The 21,506-nt window shown below is 49.1% G+C and overlaps 1 protein-coding gene across 1 annotated transcript in view; it reads left to right on the top strand.

The window, feature by feature from the left end:
• The first annotated feature begins 5,954 nt into the window (after positions 1–5,954).
• The window catches only part of LOC119440047 (arylsulfatase B), a 50,139-nt gene continuing 34,587 nt past the window's right edge, over positions 5,955–21,506 (top strand). The window contains exons 1-4 of the mRNA XM_049661340.1: positions 5,955–6,202; positions 7,554–7,659; positions 18,066–18,225; positions 20,876–20,988. Coding sequence (XP_049517297.1) covers positions 6,180–6,202; positions 7,554–7,659; positions 18,066–18,225; positions 20,876–20,988 — 402 coding nt within the window. The 5' untranslated portion in view covers positions 5,955–6,179. The remainder of the gene's footprint in view (positions 6,203–7,553; positions 7,660–18,065; positions 18,226–20,875; positions 20,989–21,506) is intronic.

The following is a 21,506-nucleotide window of genomic DNA, read 5'->3' as shown; positions in this document are numbered from 1 at the left end:
GCTGTATCTCAGTCGAAAAGTGACACCGTGAGAAGAGGCGTTCAGTCTCTCGGGGAAAGAGTGTTTGTGCATATGTAGTATTGACCATCCAAAATCTAGGATGCTATATTCAATGCACAAAATTCACGGTCGACAGCGACCATTGCCCGTTTGCCTGGCTGAAGCAAATATCGAGAAAAAAAAACGGCGTACTGCTGAAATGGAGTCTCATTTTGCAGGAATACAACTTCGAGGTCACGTCTATAGGAAAGGGAGCCAGAATGAGAATGTAGACGGTCTGAGCAGGGGATATTAAGCAACGAACTCGGGGTATTTTTTAAAAACGCGTTCTGCACGTAGCGCTATCGATGTTATTGAGATAGGCAACTAATTTGTGTCTTTCCGAGGGCTGACCACGACGAAAAAAAAGAAGGAGAAGGATAGAGAGAGGGGTAGAACTTAGCAAGGCGATGCGGGGATAATAGCGTCTGGTAGGCGTGTCACTCGGGCACGCCGACAAGAGTGTGTGTGCGTGCTTGTGCTTTCCTAGGAAGAAGGCCGCAATGCCGCGAGGGCTGGTACCGCAGTGGAACACATATTGCGTGTAGCGATCGAAGTTTTTAAATGGCGTTCCGTTTTACAAGGTGTTCTGCTTTACAAATAAGATTTGGAATAGCAGGCCGAATATATTTCGCTATTCGCGAATCTGCATGGATGCGGATGTTTTGGCAAGATAAATGTGCACTTCATAAGAGGCAAGAGCGTCGTAATATTGAAATTTGTAAAAGTGGCCGAGTTGGGAGCTCTGTTGTTCTTCGAAAACACCTACACCTATTGCCCTGATGCGCTTATGTTCAATCGTCAAATCTGCAGTCCATCCATGAGGAGATGGTGCCGCCTGGTCGTGGAACAACTGGGTGCAAGTTAGTTTTACGCGTGCGTTTTAAAATAATAAAAAATTATTAATTAATTTATTTTTATTATTTATTTATTTATTGATACTGTCAGCCCATATGACGTGCTATTACAGGAGTGGATTTAACATACATAAAGAGAGAAGTGCAATTTGTGCACTTGACCAATGCACAAAAAAGAAAATTACAAATTATTGAGTTACGTTTGAATGAAGGGAAATTTGTTGAACTAATTGGAAGCGATTGCAATTAGAGAGCGCTTTCAAACTTTTCTGTGTTCCAATTTTTAACACATTTAATCTGAAGCGTGTTTTGACGGAAAAAAGAGCACTGATTGTTTTCACTGTCGGAGTTTCGGAATTACTAATAAATTAGTCGTAGCCGTACAAGGCGAGAGCAAGAGAAGCTAGCGTGCCATCTATATACGAGTAGCTATGAGCATTGTGCGATTGAAATATAGGTCGTGATCGAGGCTTATTGAATACTACGAGATCTTTGACGGAAGCGAATTTTGACGACTGTGCACACCGCGTATCGCCATGAACCAGGCGCCAAAGTTAGTGTTTCGCATTGAAGGCACCGGCAGTGATTACAAATGAGTGCACGATGTGAATGATGCGTCGATCAATGGTTCGAGTGGAGCATGAGGCAGCATATAAACGGCGATTATGGCAAATGTAAAACGGGAATCGAGTGACGCAATTCGCTGCTACTACCAACTGTGAGGTAAAACATAAATAGGTCGTACTCACTAATGGGTGTTAATTGTGTAGACAGTTTGCGCCGACAAAGCGTATACAAGTGAGTCAGCTGATGCCATGACTCTGGCTATCCACACTACTGTATACAGAGGTAACACTGGATCCACGCGCTGTGACGAAATGGCACGAGACGCTTCGCGTACTGTCGTCAGCGCAGCGCCCTGGACTAGTCGTAGAACTTCAGAAAAAAAAAAAAATAAATCTTGGGCTTAAGCTGTGGTTGAACTGGTTCGCAACGCTTCAACCAAAAGTTCCGGTTCGGGTTCGGTCCAAGATGGCGGAAAACTTATCAGTTCGGTTCCAATTCAGCTGAAAATAACGCTTCAGCTCCGGTTGTAGGTTCCATTCCGGTTCCGTTAATGAACCTGAGTGTGACACTATTCCTGCTAGAACCGTTAGTTTAGAAAATAATGTGGCTGATTTACGACATAATTTTTAAAATGAATTATGGGATGACGAGTATCCTGGATACAACCTCTGGTTTCCTTACATCCCGACATCTGAGTCAAACGAAGAAAACCCGGCCGCATTTCGGTGGGGGCGAAATGCGAAAACACCCGTGTACTTAGATTTAGGTGCACGTTAAAGAACCCCAGGTGGTCCAAATTTCCGGAGTCCCCCACTACGGCGTGCCTCATAATCAGAACTGGTTTTGGCACGTAAAACCCCATACTTTAATTTAATTTTTTTACACTAAGGTTGTTTCGAACGAAGGATCTGTTCATGGGTATATAACCCTAGCTCCCCTCGATTAATCGTCAGCGAACGTAGTCGCAGGTCACAATCTATATTCGCCCCTACATCTTTGCGCAATAACACGCTAGTCAGCAATATTTTATTTGCACTTAAAATGCGCAAATGCCACATCGAACGCGAGCCACATCGAAAAGACGCATAAAGCGTGAGTGTCGCTCTAGTTGTTAGAGACAAGGTAGTACTTTGGTAGGGTTGTGAAGCAGCCTGCACCTGACATTTTGAAAAAAAAAAATAGAAGAAAAAGAAAGAAAAAAACACCTGTACGGTGCGGCAAAAGCGAACTACTTGCCAGTATATCACCAAAACTACATCTACATCTAAAAAGTGAACTCGGCTTTGGACGCGTTGGCCAAGCATCACGAGAAGACAAGCCATATCATCTGGAACGCAGTAACTATCATTGCGAGAGAAAGAAAATCCTTAAAATTAAACTCGGGGGTTTTAAGTGCCAAAATCATACTACAATTATGAGGCGCGCTGTAGTGGGGCACTCCGGATAAATTTTGACCATATGGGGGGGGGGGGGGGGTTCTTTAACGTACACCTAAATTTGCATTTGCAAATGCATGGGCGTATTTTGCATTTCACCCACGTCGAAATGCGGCCGCCGGTGCCGGGATTTTATCCTGCGTCCTCGGGCTTGGCAGCGCACGTTTCCTGTTTTCGGGTTGTTTGCCGCTTGGCTGACGTCAAATAAAAGGTGCGCTCTACGCGGCAACCAGCTGCTCGAAAATGAGCATGGTCATGTTATTAAGAAGTGGAAGTTTTATGAGCCATGTGAACCATTAAGCCGAGTGATATTTGCTGGATAGCGCAGTAGTGCGGTCGGGGCGGCATTTCCTGTCCCACTTCGTCACGTCCGGGGTTCCTTGCCTTCTTGTGACACTGCGCAGCTGTGTTACTCCCACACAGAAAGTAAGAAAGAAAGGAACGAAAGGAATGACTATGCAAGAAAATTGCGGCGGAACTCTTCTCACTATAACTGTCGATAGTAATGCGAATAGCAATCGAACAGTGAACCGACAAATCATATTCCTGAAGTCACGTTTATTTAACACAATTAGGTAGTTCGTAATTACGAGACTTTCGGTGGCTTCGGCTGTGTACCAGACACACTGATATCGTCCGACTTTGTGATGCCACTCGCTTGCCAAGGTGGCCCATGAGCACGAAGGGATGACGAATCGACGACGCAGTGAAAATGGGATGACTACGAAGAAACGATACTGATCGAACGACAAAGGCGTGACGACAATGATATGTTGCCTAAATTATGGCAATGGTATAACGACGACAATGTGCCGAAGACGTGAGGACAATGATATTGCGAGAATGACGTGACGACGATGATTTCACGACAACGGCATGAAGAAGCCGGAGCGACAACCGTATGACGACAAGTACATAATATCGTCTGCGTGACAACGACTCAATGACGACAATGGCATAACGGCGGCATAATTTTGAAGGAGAGAGGTCAGTATATGATTACAATACAATGACGAAGAAAGATTGACGTCGATGGAACGAGGGAGACGGCAGAGCGACGTCTGCTTTAGGAAAATGGGATGAGGTTACTGAAGCGATGGCAATGATAAAACACAGTGTGACGACGGCGCGACGGCGGCTGTGTGATGCCCATGGCTCGATGACGACGGCATGACGAGTGACGGATGACAAAGCTGGAGTGACGATGACGCAACGAGCACGACAGCATCACGACACCGAGCCCACACCTAGTGACCCAAGCTGCTAAGACAACTTGGGAAAGGGGTCGGGATAGCAGGCGTGACGACGACGGCATAACAACACGGACGGACAGACGGACACACAGGCGGACGGACGGACGGACGGACGGACGGACGGACGGACGGACGGACGGACCGACAGACCGACGGACAGGACAGACAGACAGAGACAGACCGACAGACAGACAGACAGACAGACGACAGACAGACAGAAAGACAGACAGACAGACAGACAGACAGACAGACAGACAGACAGACAGACACGACAGACAGACAGACAGACAGACAGACAGACAGACAGAAGACAGACAGACAGACAGACAGACAGACAGACAGACAGAAACAGAACCGGACCAGCCAGACAGACCGACAGACAGACAGACAGACAGACAGACAGACAGACAGACAGACGACGACAGACAGACAGACAGAAGACAGACAGACGACAGACAGACAGGACAGACAGACAGACAGACAGACAGACAGACGACGAGAGACAGACAGACAGACGACAGAAGAAGACAGACAGACAGACAGAAGACAGACAGGACAGACAGACAGACAGACAGGACAGACAGACAGACAGGACAGACAGACAGACAGACAGGACAGACAGCAGACAGACAGACGACAGACAGACAGCAGTACAGACAGAACAGACAGCACAGACAGACAGACAGACAGCCAGACAGACAGACAGACAGACAGCAGACAGACAGGACAGCAGACAGACAGACAGACAGACAGACAGACAGACAGACAGACAGGACAGACAGGACAGACAGCGACAGACAGACAGACAGACAGACAGACAGACAGCCCAGAAGACAGGACAGACAGACCGACAGACAGACAGACAGACAGACAGACAGAACGGACCGACGGACAGGAAGGCAGATGGACTGACGGACAGGAAGGACGGAGACGGACGGACGGACAGAAGGCGACAGACAGACGGACGGACGGACGGACGGACGGACGGCGGCGGGCGAGGGGCGGGCGGGCGGGCGGGAGGGCGGGCGGGAGGGCGGCGGGAGGGCAGCAGGCCAGGGGGGCAGGAGGGCGGGCGGCGGGCGGGCGGACGGACGGACGGAGGGACGACGGACGGACGTAGATAGATAGATAAGCTAAAAAGCTTAAGAGGCAAATAGTGCTATTCTCATTAAAATCACCAACAAAATTGCATCCATGAGAGTTTAGATCGTACTTGGGTCTCAAACAAAAGTCGACACAGTATTGAACTTGCCCTTCAGAGACATGATAAAGATTACCTGTCCTAATCGATGGATTCACAACACTTTCAAGAGCAAGCCAATCACGTGCTTTTGTTCGAATAATTACTACACACCGATTCATTGGCTTGTTATGCAAACAAGCGCGCCAGAATTAATAGATACACTTCTGAGTGCGCATTGCAGATCTCACTGTTTAACATGAGCGAAATTAGGTTAATTAAGTAACATAAGCTGACGAATCAATGATCCGTTAAAGCTGGTGATTTTCTGTACCGTATTTTCTGAAGAAACCTTTTGAAAGAACCCACCTGGGAATCTGGAACTGTGATATATGCAGTGTAAGGAGTTTTATCTTCCGGTTAACCTCCCTGCGTTTCGCATCTCATTTATCTCTATCTCTATGCAGTGCAAAACACGACAAATAAGAAGCAAGGCAAAGGTAGATCTAACTATGAATGAACCCTCACTGAAAGTGTTTCATGTTGCTGGTTTCACCTGCGCTACAGCAGCTGTTAAAGAGTTTTTTAATTTGTCGCAGAGATCCATCTTCAATATGGCCTCGAGAGCTATTGTGGTGACGGTGACTCGAACATCGACAATATCGAGCGGGCCGGTCGACTGCGCTATACGAGCGAGTCCTTGATTGGTGCACAGTGGTAATCGAGACGCTGACTGCGCGCGCGGTGCGAATCGTTCCAAATTACTCGGCTTCTGCGCTTCTGGAGCGGGACCACATCAGACCGGCGCCACAGCGTAGGGCCTTAGTGACCGTTATCCGGGCGTGCAATGTTGACGAACACTGTGCTTTGGTAAGAAAATGCAGGTTGTTTATTCGGTCATGGTAGTGACTTGGGCAAGTTGGTTATTCATAGTGAACACACGAAGCACTTCGTGTCTGCTGTGCATCCTGCTTGTGTCGATGTCTGCCACGCTAGAACAGGCTCGTTTATTCCATTCCAATGTCGTGTAAAAAAAAATAGAAAAGAATGTGTACGTAGAACTGACAAGCGGTTGTCTTGACTAGAGGATCAGGGAACAATAAATACGACATAGAGCGTGCTGTTTCAGGCCATTTAGCCTTCCACTGCAGAAACTGTGATGGAGTGCAGGAGTTTAAAAGTACGTGTAATCACGAGCAGAAACCGGGATAAAGCAAAACGCGAAATTTTAGAAGCGAAGGAAATCTTTATGGTCCAAGGCACCTGTGTCAGACCCCATTCTCGTATGGTTTCTGATATAGAACCGCAATCCCTACGTATTATACTTTTACCACGTGCTGTAATAGACAATGCCAGTCAGGACATGTCATGGTATATCTTTCTATCTACCTATGGTTTTGTTTATCTTTGCCTGTGTCGATCGTTGCCTATGTCTATCTGCCATAGGGATATCTTTGCTCTGCTATCTTAAGTTGGAATGAAATTTCGCTCCTTTAAAAAAGATATTATGGTCTACATAGTGGTCGAGACAGATTTTTCATAAATGACCTCGTATTATTTGTAAATATTCATACAATTGATAAAACTGCTAAAACTGGAAGCGCCACTTTATGAGGTCCAGAACTCCGTGATAGAAACCGACACCATGGTATCGTAAAGTTCGATTACTTTTAGGTAGATTAAACTACACAAATTCCGCGCATTACAGTTTATGTTAAACAATGCTTACATTCATAACAAGACATTCCGCAAAGCTCACATAACCAGAGTAGAAATGCATGTACAACTTGCATGCACTGTAACGTGTCGTTTAATGTCAGCTTTAAGCTCCGTTAGAGGTAGTTTGCAGATTTAGGAATCTTTTTTCATTAAGGATTTAGGCAGACGAAACTAATAGTAGCCATCACGAATTGGCCGCACAACACTTTTTTTGTCAAAGTTATCAGTGTCATAAACGTTTATGATAATAAACTATACATATTTTATTGGAGCTCAACTTGTAAACTTCAGAGGTCCGTGGGGCTCCAGAATTTCCGCAGGACATTTAGCTAGCTTACCTTTTGGTCGATAACCTCCCATAGCGGTTTGTTTCGACCTGTCTGTAAGGGTGAAAGACCGCCTGTCGGTCACAGCTTCATCTTGTGCTAGTGTCTTAGATTGCTTGGTTTGTTTAGACAGCAGAGATAACCTTTATTTTTGTTCTTATGTTTCTTATTGCTAGTCTGTGCATCATTGTCATCTACGTATGCTTGGCAACATCTCATCAGCCGAAATCCGCCAAGGCTTCCAGGCCTCCAAATATTATCTTCATCCTGGTTGACGATCTTGTGAGTACTAATGTGTTGACACTAGCCCCTTTGACGACCTACTGCGATACGACAGGCTTTAACCGCAAGAACGATTTCATATACGTCTTCATTTTTTTTACCAACTGCTGGTGCAGCATGTTAATAATGATTATTATCGTGAAGGCGACGAGAACTTACAAAATGTAGTTCATAGGCTCACGTTGTCAGCTGCACTGTGTCTGATAGCTTCACTTTTCTTCTCCTGTCTGTCTCCTGTCATTGTCCTTTTTGACCCTACGAAACTTCTGAATGTATGGTTGTTAGCGAAAGATCTCGAGACACTGCGTCTCTCCGAACAGTTGCACCGACCACTTGCAGCAGTGCTGCCCTCGTTTATGGCAATCCGCAGTTGAATAGTGTGAGAAGCGACCTCTCCTATACTGCTATACTTTCCCAGTAGTTCTTAGATTTGTAATGAAAGAAAGCTCTTACTGAGTGTTGGCTCTTCAAACTGCCGAGCTATACACTCAAGCGGAACCGAACCACCACCACATTACGTTTCAATGGATTCCCAATCACCGTGGTGTGCACGGCCACGAACTGGCCGATGCCCTAGCGAAGGACGCAGTCGAAGAACCAGAGCCACTACAGCGTAAGCTGTTGTGGGCTCACTCCCACAGCCGTTTCGGTTCACGATGATGTCGCGAACCGAAATGGTCCGCCGGAAATGCTATCGCCGGAAATGCGAAATAAAGTACCCGCTCCCAGCCGGGATCGAACCCAGGCCCGCTTGCCACCAGGCAGCAGAAATATTCCCTTTATGCGGCGCCCAATAGGCAAGCGCGCAGGCGCAGACGACCCGAGTCTCCGTCAGTATGGTGGCGCCATCTAGTTAAAGTTCCTGCAACCGCCGCGCGCGCAGGCGCAGACGACGAGATGCGATTCAGACGAGGCGGGTGCGACTGTTTTCACAACAAATCCGTGCAAGGGCGGGGCCTCGCCTCGATGACGTATCATCATTTTCTTTTTTTTCTACGAAGACGACGACGCTGGAACGCAATCGTGAGGTTCGCATGAATGCTTGCTCCGGAAGCGTGGTTTCATGGCCTAGTGGTTGCGATGTTCGCCTTGGGAACCGGGGGCACGCGGGTTCGAATTCCGCCTCGGCAGGAAGTTTATTTTCTTTTATTTCTTGGTATCACCACTTTTTTTCCTCTCTGTTTGGCGGCGTGGTCGGTGGTGCCGCGGCGGAAGCCGCGGTACCGGGCGCCGACGCGAAGTGGTGGTCGTTGGGATGTTCCGGAGTGCAGCGTCGCAACACCCCAAATAAAAAGTACTGCTCCAGTCAGGCAGACTGCTCCCTCCCTGATGGTATGGTATGATAAAACTTTATTACGGTCCCTCGGAACGCGTGCAGCACGTAGCGGGCCCCTCCCACGTCAGTACAGAAAGGCCTAGCCTCTCTGCTGCGTCGCGGGACCGATGGACAGCACATAGCTGGGATTCAAGATCGGGGCTGCTTAGGGCAGCCTCCCATTTGGACGACGTGACATCGTCGCCGTCGCGTAACGCGGGGCACCGCCAGAGCATATGTTCCAAGTCAGCTAGGTCTGAGCATAGCTCGCAAACATTGGACGATTGTATCACTGGATATATTCTGTGTAACAGTGCAGGGTTAGAGTATGCCCCGACCTGGAGTAATCTGAATGTGAACGCCTGTGGTCTGCCTAGTTTCCTATGTGGCGGAGGATATCGTCTCCGTCCCATGTAAAAATGTTTGGTAAGTTCGTTTTATGAGGAGGGAGGGTCCAGATTCTGCAAAACCTCAGCGCCGCGCCACCCGGTAGCTACGCGGTCAACGACTCCTCGCGCAGTTCTGTGGGCCGACTCTTTGAGGTTGCGCGGGGTGCCCTCGATCTGCCCCATGTGTGCGGGGAACCAGATGATCCCTCCTTAATAGTGAGATTATATATGGATCATCAAAACAGTGATGTATTTATTTAGGAATAGCATGGAGCCCTTAACAGCAGCCACAGTTGTGCCTAGTCATCAAGAGCCCAGCGTGTTCTCCGTTCCCGCCGTCAAACAGAGAGGAAGCCTAGTCACCACCAGCCCATCGTGTTCTTCGTTCCAACACCGCCAAACAGAGAGGAAGAAAAAAAGAAAATGGTGGTACGTCATCGAAGCGAGGCCCCGCCCTGCACGGATTTCTTGTAAAAACAGTCGCACCCAGCCCAGGCGCGCAATCAACGCTATCCCTATGTTAGTTGTGCGCCACGTATTCTGGGTACTTCTTCGGTACTCGTTATGACGTCTCCCCGCAAGGTACGAACCGCTGCTGAAGAAGCGAATCGTAGAGCTACGTGCGCGGTTACAACCGGGCATCATCGGGCTCAGCAGACTGCTGTGCAGAGAGCATTACGAGCCGCAGCTCGCCGTCGACGACGGGCGGACAGTTCAGAGCCTTCTCGTCCAAATAGAGGCGAAGACACTTTGCCGCGAAGACCCTGTTGTGCGTGGTGCCGAAATTGGAGGTACTCTTGCGCCACTCAACCAGCTTACGCTGTGACTGCTGCGTGTGCCGCGCTGGCCTGTGACGTTTTTCAAGAGTGGACTCCAACTGCCTTCTTATAAGTGTCATCCTAAAAGCAACAGAGAAGCACTGGGACTATCCGGATAATCGTCACAGCCGACTCCAAAGATTGGACCCTAAGATGAAATTTAGGCTGCCAGCAAAAATTCAGCGCAGCTGTGCCAGTGTCCCGCACAGACTTAGGCTGGGGGTGGCGGTTACGCGCGGGTACGTGCACCTCATGCTACGCACCGAGTCTATAGACTGCGACCTGTGCAATGTGGATGAGACTATAGGTCGTGTGCTCTGTGACTGCTCACAGTACGTGTGAGAGCGACAAAAATTGAGCAATGATCCGACACGTTTGGAGAGCCCACCGTTGTCGGAGTACGTTATTTTTGGGCCTTGGCAAGGCGTTAAATCTATAGCTTTCAGGCCATACCGGCCTTACTTGTCTTAAAAAAAAATTACGAGTCTGAACTCTAGGCGTTGAGTAGACCTAATTGCTTGTTATATGTTAAATTTACATTCTTATTCTGTCGTCATTGTCACCCATCATGCGCCTCTTTCTTCCCTCTTTCTTTCCCTCTTCCCCTTCCCCCAGCGCAGAGTAGCTGGCTAGAGGAATGTACCTGAGGCCGACCTCTCTGTATTTCGTATCAATTAGCTTTCTCTCTCTTGTCCACGATCGCTAAAATCCCCTTATTAGAACGGTGTGAACACGCTTTTAAGGCTTTTTGCGTTGGCAAGAAAGGTTAAGAACAGGTTAAGAAAGTTGGCAACCAAGTAAAGGGTAATTCTGTAAATAGACAACCAGGAGTCATCAGAAAGAAAGGGAGAGAAACAGAGACATCCAAATGGATGCAAAGAATGGAAACCAAAAAAAGATCATGAACAAGAATGGCGAGAAAGAAATTAGAAGGAAAAACTTGTACGATAGCAAAAAGGGCAGTGCCTTGCTATTTGATGCTCTAGCTGGTTGCATAAAACAAAAACATACCGGAGCAAATCTTAGCAACCAGATGAGGCATGTGTCTGCTGTAGCAAAAATCCAGCGAGACCCGTAGGTAACGTACAGTTTCCAAAAGCGCCCCCCCCACACCCCCCCCCGGTTCCGGAGCCCCTGCGCAAGTGCCTTATTGAACTGAAGTAATGTTTAAAAGTAAATTGCGTCAGAAAATGTGTAAAGTACGACTTACGCTCAAGCTGCAGACATGATAGCTTCGGACTGTAATTCAAATATATGAGAAAACCTAATTGTGTTACGCGGTAACACAAACACAAACTACTTTTCCAGCTGCCGTTTTTCGGGTGAGCTCGCCACGAAAATTCCAGACCAACTAGAGGCTAACAGCTTTGCTACAAAACATGTATAGCATGTATATCAGGCAAGCTTGCTTCTTTACCTGCAGAAAGGCCACGCACAACTTTCAGCCGTATAATTGCTGCCAATAGTACCTCGTTGCCATCGAACTACATGCCTGCAGCAAGACCATCCTCACCTTTATGGTGCCTGCACAAACCTGAAATACGCCTCACAATCCCAGGAATCACGAAGAACGCTAACACGCCGTCATTTGTCCTGAAACCGGCCACATTAGGACTTTTACATGAGGTTCACAGTGGCCGCGTACATGTTTACGTCGATGGCACAGTCACACAAGTTCAGATGCCGCGGTAGTGATTTCAGGAAGGTCCGTCAAAATACAACTAAAGATGTCACATGTATCACCAACGACAGCTGCTGAACTCCGTGCGGCTCTTCAATTGATTCAGGAGGAACCACCCCATCCATGATCAATCTTCCGGTACTCCAAGGCAGCGCTCCAGAGTTTACTCCCAACATTCCGCCATGGATCACATGAACAGCTCGTCGCAGAGATCAGACAGGTCCACCATCGCATAGCTGACAAGGGACACGACATAATATATCAGTGGTTGCCTAGTCACTCATGGCTCATGGCACTCATGGCTCATGGCAGCGTCAACTGCGTTGACATTCTTCTTCCGAGAGCTGATGCAGCGAAAAAAGCTGTCCGCGCTCGCGCGCGACGTAACATTGATTCAATGAAATTTATATCTGATTTCACAAGTGCACGCCTTCATACCCTGTACCCTAATTTACAGTTCCGTATTCCTTCCGACCTCTCACCACGTGAGTGCACCCTTCTAGTTTGTCTATAGCTTGGTGTAGCATTTTTCAAATGCGTACTCACTTCTTATTGGAATGGCCAAGAGCCCACTTTGTGACTTCTGCGGGTGCAACGAAACAATCGCGCACCTTTGTGAGTGCCCTTGTTTCAATCCGCAAAGAGCAGCCCTCTCAGCCACGATAGATCAACTAGACAAGCGCCCAATAGCAGAAAACATCCTTGCAAACTGGCCTACACGAACAGCGCAAGCCACTCTGAAGGCACTGCTGCGTTTTTAAAAAGACACCGGACTCAGTGACAAATTGTACTGTACACTGTGTGACGTAGGATGGGACGTTGACATTATGTAACACTAGAACGCCTTCGCAGACCGCGTGACAGTGCCCACAGAAGCATTTGCTGTGTGTGTGAGTGTATGTGCGTGGTTTTCTCTTTTTAAACATGACATGGTTTTAGCGCCCGTTGTCGGCGACCTTCAAGTGACCTTGAGCCGAGAGCTAGAGCCGTTATCCGGGCACTCAAGCGAGATCATCCGGGTACTCAAACGAGAACACACGGGCATCGTTGCGAAAAACAAAACGAGATCATCCGGGCGCTCAGACGAGAACATCCGGGCAAGTAGTCAAAACTTCAGAAAATGCGATCTCTGGCCCCTACCCTTTGTTCAGGACCGCAGTACTCACGTTAGTTACTGTCCAAACAAGTTAAAAAAATGTTGCTGCCAATTTCTTCCTAATGTTTGTTCACAATATTGTCACGCGGTAGTGACGCTGAAGTAAACAGTCGTAAAACGGTGTATGATGGAACTGGTTGCTTATTGGGCGAACCTGTGCCCACAAAAGCTAGGTACATTCAAAGCACAGCGATAGCGGCAAACACAGTCGGCGATCGTTGAAAATCTGATCAGTGGCGAAACGCGTCGGCTTTTATACATGAGTCACCAAATGTTCCAGATTATTCCCTGGTGCCCGCGGGTCTTCCAGAAAGTTCTAGACAATTCGCGTCGGTCGTACAAACAGATAAGATAAGCCTTCTTGTCAGCGGGGGGGGGGGGGGAAGTCAGTGATGGCCGCTGTTTTCTGTGGGTCAGGGCCACGGTGTAAGAGTATACATCTTACACCGTGGTCAGGGCACACTCCAGACTTTTTGATGACGTGGCCTAAAATCAAGAGCTACTCGTATACGAAGCTGCACTTTTCTGGCTTCAGCGTGAGTCTGGAGGTCTTGATTGCTTGAAGAACTGTTTCAAGGCGCCGGAGGTGTTCCTGGAAGTTTGAGGCAAACACAACGATTTCGTCCAAATAGACGAGGCAAGTCTGCCACTTCAAGCCTGCCAGTACTGTATCCATGACCCGTTGGAAAGTCGCAGGTGCCGAACAAAGACCAAACGGCATGACCTTGAACTCGAACAGTCCGTCTGGTGTTATAAAGGCAGTCTTCTCCCGGTCCCTTTCGTCGACTTCGATTTGCCAGTAGCCGGTTTTGAGATCCATCGACGAAAAATACTTTGCGTTGTAGAGTCGATCCAAGGCGTCGTCAATTCGTGGGAGAGGGTATACGTTCTTCGTGATTTTGGTGAGGCGACGATAATCGACGCAGAAACGTAGAGTTCCATCCTTCTTTACTAACACCACGGGGGACGGCCACGGACGCTTGGACGGCTGGATGATGTCGTCGCGTAGCGTTTCGTCGACTTGTCTTATGGCCTCGCGTTCGCGCGCCGAAACTCGGTACGGGCTGTGACATATTCGTCGGTTATGATGCGGTGCTTGGCGACAGGGGTTTGTCGAACTTTTGACGATGACGAGAAGCAGTTCTTATATTGTAGGAGCAGAGCTTTTAGCTGTTCTTTCTTGTGCCTGGGAAGGTTCTGATTGACGTCGAAAGTTGGTTCAGGTACTACACTCGTCATTGCAGGTGCACTAGAATCCGTGAAGGCGAAAGCACTGCTGGCTTGTACTATTTCGTTGATTTAGACGACCGTGGTGCCTTTGTTAATGTGCTTGTATTCGGGGCTGAAGTTCGTGAGCATCACCCATGCTTTCCCTGCACGTAGCTCAGCTATGCCTCTAGCGACGCAAATTTCACGGTAGAGCAGTAGGTGATGACCGCCCTCGATGACGCCCTCCATGTTCGCAGGCACTTCGGTACCGACGGAAATCATTATGCTGGAGCGAGGCGGAACGGTGACTTGTTCTAGCACATTCAAGGCATGGTAACTGATGTTTATAACCCGTGGCATCGCTTTGTGCGTTGAAAGCGTTATCGACTTGGACCTTAAATCAATGACTGCACCGTGTTGGTTTAGAAAGTCAATGCCTAGGATGACATCCCTGGAGCAGTGCTGCAGGAGTACGAAGCTCGCCGGGTAAGTGCGGTTGTTTACCGTGACTCGCGATGTGCAGATTCCAGCCGGCGTTATTAGGTGGCCTCCCGCTGTCAGGATATCGGGTCCTCGCCAGGCCGTTTTCACCTTCTTCAAATTTGCGGCGAACGCGCCACAGCAGGTGGAGTAGTCGGCTCCAGTGTCGACGAGAGCGGTGACGTTATGACCATCGAATAGCACGTCTAGATCGGTAGACCGTCGTCTGGCGTTACGGTTAAGTCGTGGCGTCGGATCACGGCTGCGTCGGCTTGCTCCGCTGCTGCTATGTTGCGTCGGCAGGTCTTCTTGCGGCAGCGAAGTGTTGTCGTCAAGGCTCTTGCCAGGCGGCGTGGTAATATCTCGTCGTGATGATTCGCGAATCTTGTTCGTCGGCGGCGGATGATCTTCGGCATTACGTCGTACAGCAACCGCACCTCCATCGGTTGCTGCCTTTTCTTTCCCGGGTAAGGGCTGGGAGATCGGCCCCGGGTGGGACCGGTGTACTGACGGCGAGGCGGTGACATGTAGCGGCCTGGTGACGGCGAGCGTGAGGGTCGTCGTGGTTGCCTCTGGGCTTCGGCGAGGTAGTGGGCGATGTCACTCGAAAAGGTGTGGACGTGGCGCGTTGACGGCGAACCCTCGTAGGCCCATCTCGCGGTATGGGCATCGGCGGTAGACATGGCCGGCTTCCTTGCAGTGATACCAGAGCGGGCGGTGGTCGGGGGCGCGCCAAATACCCGTCTTCTTCTGGTAGCTGCGCTGGGCGATGGGCGGGCGTGCTGGCGGCGGCGGCGGTGGACGACGGAACTGCGGCGGTACGGGGCTCTGGCGCGAGCGCGGAGGGGGGCCTTGACGACGGGCGACGGCGGCGTAACGCTTGCGGCTGTGGTTGAGGCGACGCCGGAACTTCTGGCACTTCCAGTGACCGCTGAATCTCTTCTTTAACTATGTCAGCGATCGTAGTCACCTGAGGCTGCGACTTTGGCAATGATTTCTGCAGCTTTTCCCGTACGACGGCTCTGATCGTCTCGCGCAGGTCGTCGGCGCCTAGCGCTTGAGCTTCGGCGTAGTTTGTCAGTGCACGGCGGTTGTATTGCCTGGCGCGCATTTCAAGCGTCTTCTCGATCGTTGTGGCCTCCGAAACAAATTCTGCCACAGTCTTGGGCGGGTTGCGCATCAATCCTGTGAATAGATGCTCTTCGACGCCCCGCAGCAAGAACCGAACTTTCTTTTCCTCAGACATACCGGGGTCGGCATGGCGGAAGAGGCGAGTCGTCTCCTCCGTGAAGATCTCGACGTTCTCGTTCGGCAATTGCACTCTGGTTTCTAATAGAACTTCGGCCCTTTCCTTTCGTGCGACATTCATGAAGGTCCTCACAAAGTTCTCACGAAATAGGTCCCACGTCACCAGGGTTGTCTCTCTGTTCTCAAACCAGGTTCGAGCAGCATCATCCAATGCAAAACAAACATGGCGCGGTCCTCTCATACGTCTCCAGCTAGGTTTCAGGGTCTTCAGCCGATGATCCACGAAAGGTCGGTGGCTCTCGAGGTTGTTACAGCATGATGGGGGACACTGGTGCTGCCATTCTGGTCGTTGACTTGGCCTTGATTGCTGTTTGTCTTTTCGGGAAGAAGTCCGTACGCCGGCAGAAGTCCTTGCTGCCTACGGCTAGCTCGCTGGTCCTTGGCGACGTTGGCGTTGTTCTCTGGTTTCGGACTTGGATCGCGACTTTGCGGGGGCGGTCGGTGCATGAACGAACTAGCACCTCCACCAGATGTCACGTGTTGGTAACACTGAAGTAAACAGTCGTAAAACTGTGTATGACGGAACTGGTTGTTTATTGGGCGAACCTGTGCCCACAAAAGCAAAGTACACTCAAAGCACAGCGATAGCGGCGAACACAGTCGGCGATCGTCGAAATCTGTTCAGTGGCGAAACGCGTCGGCTTTTATAAAGTCCCTATATAAGAAAAGTACCGCCATCCTTTGATAAACGCCCCTTCTCTCTCTCCTGTATCTGCAATTGGACGGTGATAGTGCGCGCTTTTCACTTCTTTATATTTTCTTTTTCCGCCTCAGAGCCATGTTGAAAGTCCTCTGCGCAGCCGCAGCCGCCGGCGGCGGCGGCTGCGGCGCGCGCCCGGCCTGAAAGCTTCAACGTGGACTTTCTAGGTGCGCCACCGTCGACTTGGCTTTCGCAAGCAAAAAGTAAAGAAAAAAGCAAGCGATTTAGGAGAGGAGGCGGCGGAGGAAAGAGTAGATGGCGGTACTTGTCTTATATATGGACTTTAGGCTTTTATACATGAGTCATCGAATGTTCCAGATTATTCCTTGGTGTCCGCGTGTCTTCCAGAAAGTTCTAGACAATTCGCGTCAGTCATACAGTCAGATAACTTAAACGTCGGTGAAAACAGGCAACGGAAAGAAGAATCGATAACATGCTATAAACTTCCGATACAGGCGCGTCCTGCGCCGTGCGATAACGTTTAACATTTGTTAGCCAGTGGAAAGCGGCCACCGGTGAAAGATAAACATGTATACGTGTCAATATCTCTCAAGCTGCAACTTCTTTATTTGCCATTTCAAAAAGCGACGTTCAAAAGGCAGACACAGCGCACCATACACTTGATTGCCATATCCTTTGGCGACGAAACAGGGTTGCTGTACTGTTTTGAACGCCAGCGGTCGCTTAGTTGGCCTAACATTTGCTGCGGACCACTTCGACGCGACAAGAAGAAAAAGTACTGACAGACGCTGAGTGCGCTGCACTGTTGGAAGTAGTAAGGCGGTTGAAGGCGGCGGCACCACAGGTAGCAAAAGACGCCATATGGTAGCCATTTCATGCTTACATCTACTCTAGATTACGGGACAGCCAGCAATTTTTTTTGTTTTCAATTCGACCCCGTTTTTAAAATTATTCTTTTTATCTCTCTCACCTATCGCATCTCTTACCCCTCCCCCACTGCAGGGTAGCCAACCGGAGATAATCTCTGGTTAACTTCCCTATCTTTCCTTTGCCTTTCTCTCTCTCTTTCTCAAGCAAGATGGGCGACTATTTGTCACCGCTCCATTTTAAAGGGGATGCCAATAAATCATCGTTATCGTCGAAGCGCGAAAGAGGAATCCCGCTGCAACAGACGCCTCATACATAGATTGTTTCGACGATTGGCAATACGTTGCGTCGCTTTATTTATTTCGTGCTAAACGCCTTACCGTCTACAGTCGTCGGAAGACGGGATCCTTTCCCGCAGATCACGTGTGCGGTAAACTTTTGTAGGCGACTGTATCTCCGCGACTTCTATACGTAGTGCACCTCTAGAAATCTCCCACTGTCGTGCACGTTCTCACTTCGCAGGGCTGGAACGACGTGAGCTTCCATGGCTCGCGGCAGATCCCCACGCCAAACATCGACGCTCTAGCGGCTAGCGGCATCATCCTCCAGCGACACTACACGTCGCCAGACTGCACGCCTTCCCGGACAGCTCTGCTCACAGCGCGCTACCCGTCGCGCACCGGTACGCATACGGTTTCTCAGTGTTATACAGGCCTTCTGTGTAATGCTAATGGACCTAAGCGAAACAAAGGCAACATTGGGTTCCCGCCAGCATTGTTATAGGATAGATCTGCGCGAGCACAGGACGCCCGTGTAGTATACAGGGTGTCCCATCTTTCACGCACCGAGATTTAAAGATAGGCAAATGCCACGTAGCTGAACGGAACCAAAGAAATGTTGTTTGCCGTCGCTTGGGGATACTCAGATTATTTTCGGCATTCCGCCTGATTACATAATTAGTCCTAATTAAATTATGTTTGAAATATTATAATTACGTGGAAAGTGCCAATGAGGAAATTGTGGAGCAGCACGAAAAACTCCCGATATAGCGCTCTGTTGCTCAACACGTGCTACATAAAAGTGTTTTTCCGAGCGTGAAAGAAGCCCGAGAATAGACGCATAGTGCCTCCAGCGGCCATGTCACGCTGCAATTTTGCGTGTATTCGCCAAGGAGGTAGAAAAAAAAAGAATTTTTTTCTACCTCCTTGGTATTCGCGGGCTTCTTTGATGCTCGGAAAAACACTTTTATGTAGCACGTGTTCAGCAACAGAAAGCTGTATCGGGAGTCTTTCGTGCTGCTCTACAACTTTATCATTGAAACCGTCTATCTAATTATAATATTTTAGGAGTTGAATAAATAATTAAGACTAATTATGAAATTAGGCGGAATGCAAAAAATAATCTGAGTATCTCCAAGCGACGACCAACAACATTACCTTGGTTCTTTCCAGCTACGTGAAATTTGCATACCCTGTATGTATACACCCGGTAACACAAACGTGGCATTGTCTACTGCGAAAGCGAAAGCGGCGATAGGGAAAGAACTTGACTGCAGGAGTCTTACGTCATTGTGGATTCCGTCAGAGCAAACTAAACGAAAAAGAGGGAATCAAACCAAGAAGCACGGCATGCTACGACATCTTATGTATATACTAGTGTAGTGAATACGCAATGTCGCCAGTTTCAAGAACTGTTTCTAAAACGGCCTAACTACGACCAATGACTCCGAATCCATGCCATCGCATTGACGTATACCTGCTGTGAAGAGAGGGCACGAAATTAAAAGAGAAGTTCGACTTTCTTTTTCGCCAGTAAAAATCAACGTTTTCTCGCCCTAATTGATGAAAAAAGGGTTGTGAAATAATGTTATGTCAGCCTAAGTTAACTTAGTGTAGTTTCATATTAAATAATTGACTCAAAACATTTCATATTGCCGATTTTGATTATGTGTGGCGGCTTTTGGCGGCTGTAAAGGCTGGTAATAGGGGCCTAAATAGATCGTCTTTCTCCTCTATCGACGACCTCTTGCTGATGGCCCTGCAAGAAGCGTTAGTGGTGTCTCCGTGCTTGGACTTGCATTCGTAGCTCTAAAGCTGGGCTACATCTGTCCTTTCAACCGAACATCCGGAATGTCTGTTATCTGGCATATATTGTTAGCCTTAGGTGTTTACGTTGTCGGTGCCCTTGGCCAAACTTCGCCGTGACGAGAAATGGCTGAGGCCGTAAAGAGTAATAAAGCTTCTAAACATGCTTAGATTGGTGTCACATTTCTCAGGAAGGTTCCTGTAAACGAAGCAAATTAGTGACTTTGAAGAAGAAGAAGCAGAAGAAAAAGAAGAAGAAGAAGAAGAAGAAGAAGAAGACGAAGAAGAAGAAGAAATAAACTTTATTTAAAGAGCCGGCACTTTGCTTATAGTGGCCTCAGGTGTCGGCTCGAAGTCCTTGGACTCGGGTGGCATCTTCGGCTTGCCGGACGGCCTAGAGCTGGTCTTTCAGCTCCGAACTTTTCAGGGCCGCCTCCCAGCGGCGTCGACGCCGACGGAGAAGGTCCCCGGTGGCCCCAGAAGCCGGGGCAACGGCGGGAATGATTGAGCCTTCCGTTAATCTATTAACGCCTGCCGTTACGGGCGCGTCGCGAACCGTGGCGGTTTCGGTACCGTTGTTGCCGGCACATTCCCAGAGCATGTGTCGCAGCGTTGCTCTGTGTACGCACGCTTTACACGCATCAGTCGGATATAAGATCGGGTAACAGTGGCGTAAGACTGCCGGGCTAGGGTAACCGTGTGTTTCTAGTAAGCGTAAGTTCACGGCCTCTTTGCTGTTTAACGTGCGGTGGTGGGAATTTGCGTCTTTCGAGTCTGTAGTGTTGTGTTGGGTCTCTGAACGTGGTCAGGCGATCGCCCCGCAGCCATTGTGATTGTTGTTGTTGCAGCGTGTCTGTCGTAGTGTCTCGATCCGGCAGATCCGACGCCCCGCACTCGGGGGCGGAGGCGGCGGCCACATAATCTGCCACTGCTCGGCGAATGAGACCTCGAGCCGCGGCGTGGGTACATATCGGTTTGGGTGGGAAACGAACCCGGGTCTCCGCGGTGCGAGACGAGCATGCTTCCCTGAAACGACCGCTGCTCCACGGTTCTGGCTTATTAAAGGTGTGCCTAGCACATGACTGATTGCACACGTCACGTGGTCACAGAGACGCGCTCATGCCAGAGCTCGCGCGTTCGTTGTCTTCTTGCACATCTGGCATGCTTTCGCCTTTACGTTTTACAATCGTGTAACACTCGCTTCTTCTTCTTCTTCTTCTTCTTCTTCTTCTTCTTCTATGTCGACAGACGTGGGATACGAAGTGTTCCCGCCAGCAGCGGAAAACGCTCTCTCACTGCGCTTCGAGCTGATGCCGCAGTGGTTGCAACGGCTGGGATACACTACACACATGGTTGGAAAGGTAAGCTTCACTGCGGTCACAAACGGTGGCGTGTAAGAGGCGGCACGGATGACTTCGTCATCCCCCAGGCATGTTAGGCATGAAATGCTTCCATACGAGGTCGATCGACGTCGTAGAAAAGTTCTCGTTGAGTCCTATACAATCCGTCAGGTCTCGCAGGATCTCAGTCTCTTACAGATCACATCTATTCAATGGCGAAAGTGGGCGCTTGTCGCCGCAGATTCACTGCTGGACAAAATTTTGAGTTTCGGTTATGCGTACCTACGTCACTCCTGCTAATCTTATCACTTTGCCTAATCTTCTGCTGCACGCATCGACGCTTCCCTTTCCTTGGCACGCACGCAGTTTTCTATTCGGGACTAAAGCGCCAGCACAGCAGGGCAGGAATAACCGAGAGAGCAAGCACACTCGACTTGTTTTAGTGTTTCCTTGTCGGTTATGTTGGTACGTTAAGCCATTAATACAACTTCACTTCGTGTTCTACACTTCGTAAGAGGAAGCCAATTGATTCGAGCCAA

The sequence above is a fragment of the Dermacentor silvarum genome, chromosome 2 (genome assembly GCF_013339745.2).
Source record: "Dermacentor silvarum isolate Dsil-2018 chromosome 2, BIME_Dsil_1.4, whole genome shotgun sequence".
In the NCBI taxonomy this organism is placed as follows: domain Eukaryota; kingdom Metazoa; phylum Arthropoda; class Arachnida; order Ixodida; family Ixodidae; genus Dermacentor; species Dermacentor silvarum.
The sequence above is the reverse complement of the archived record's forward strand: the minus strand, read 5'-3'. Positions and strand labels throughout refer to the sequence as shown.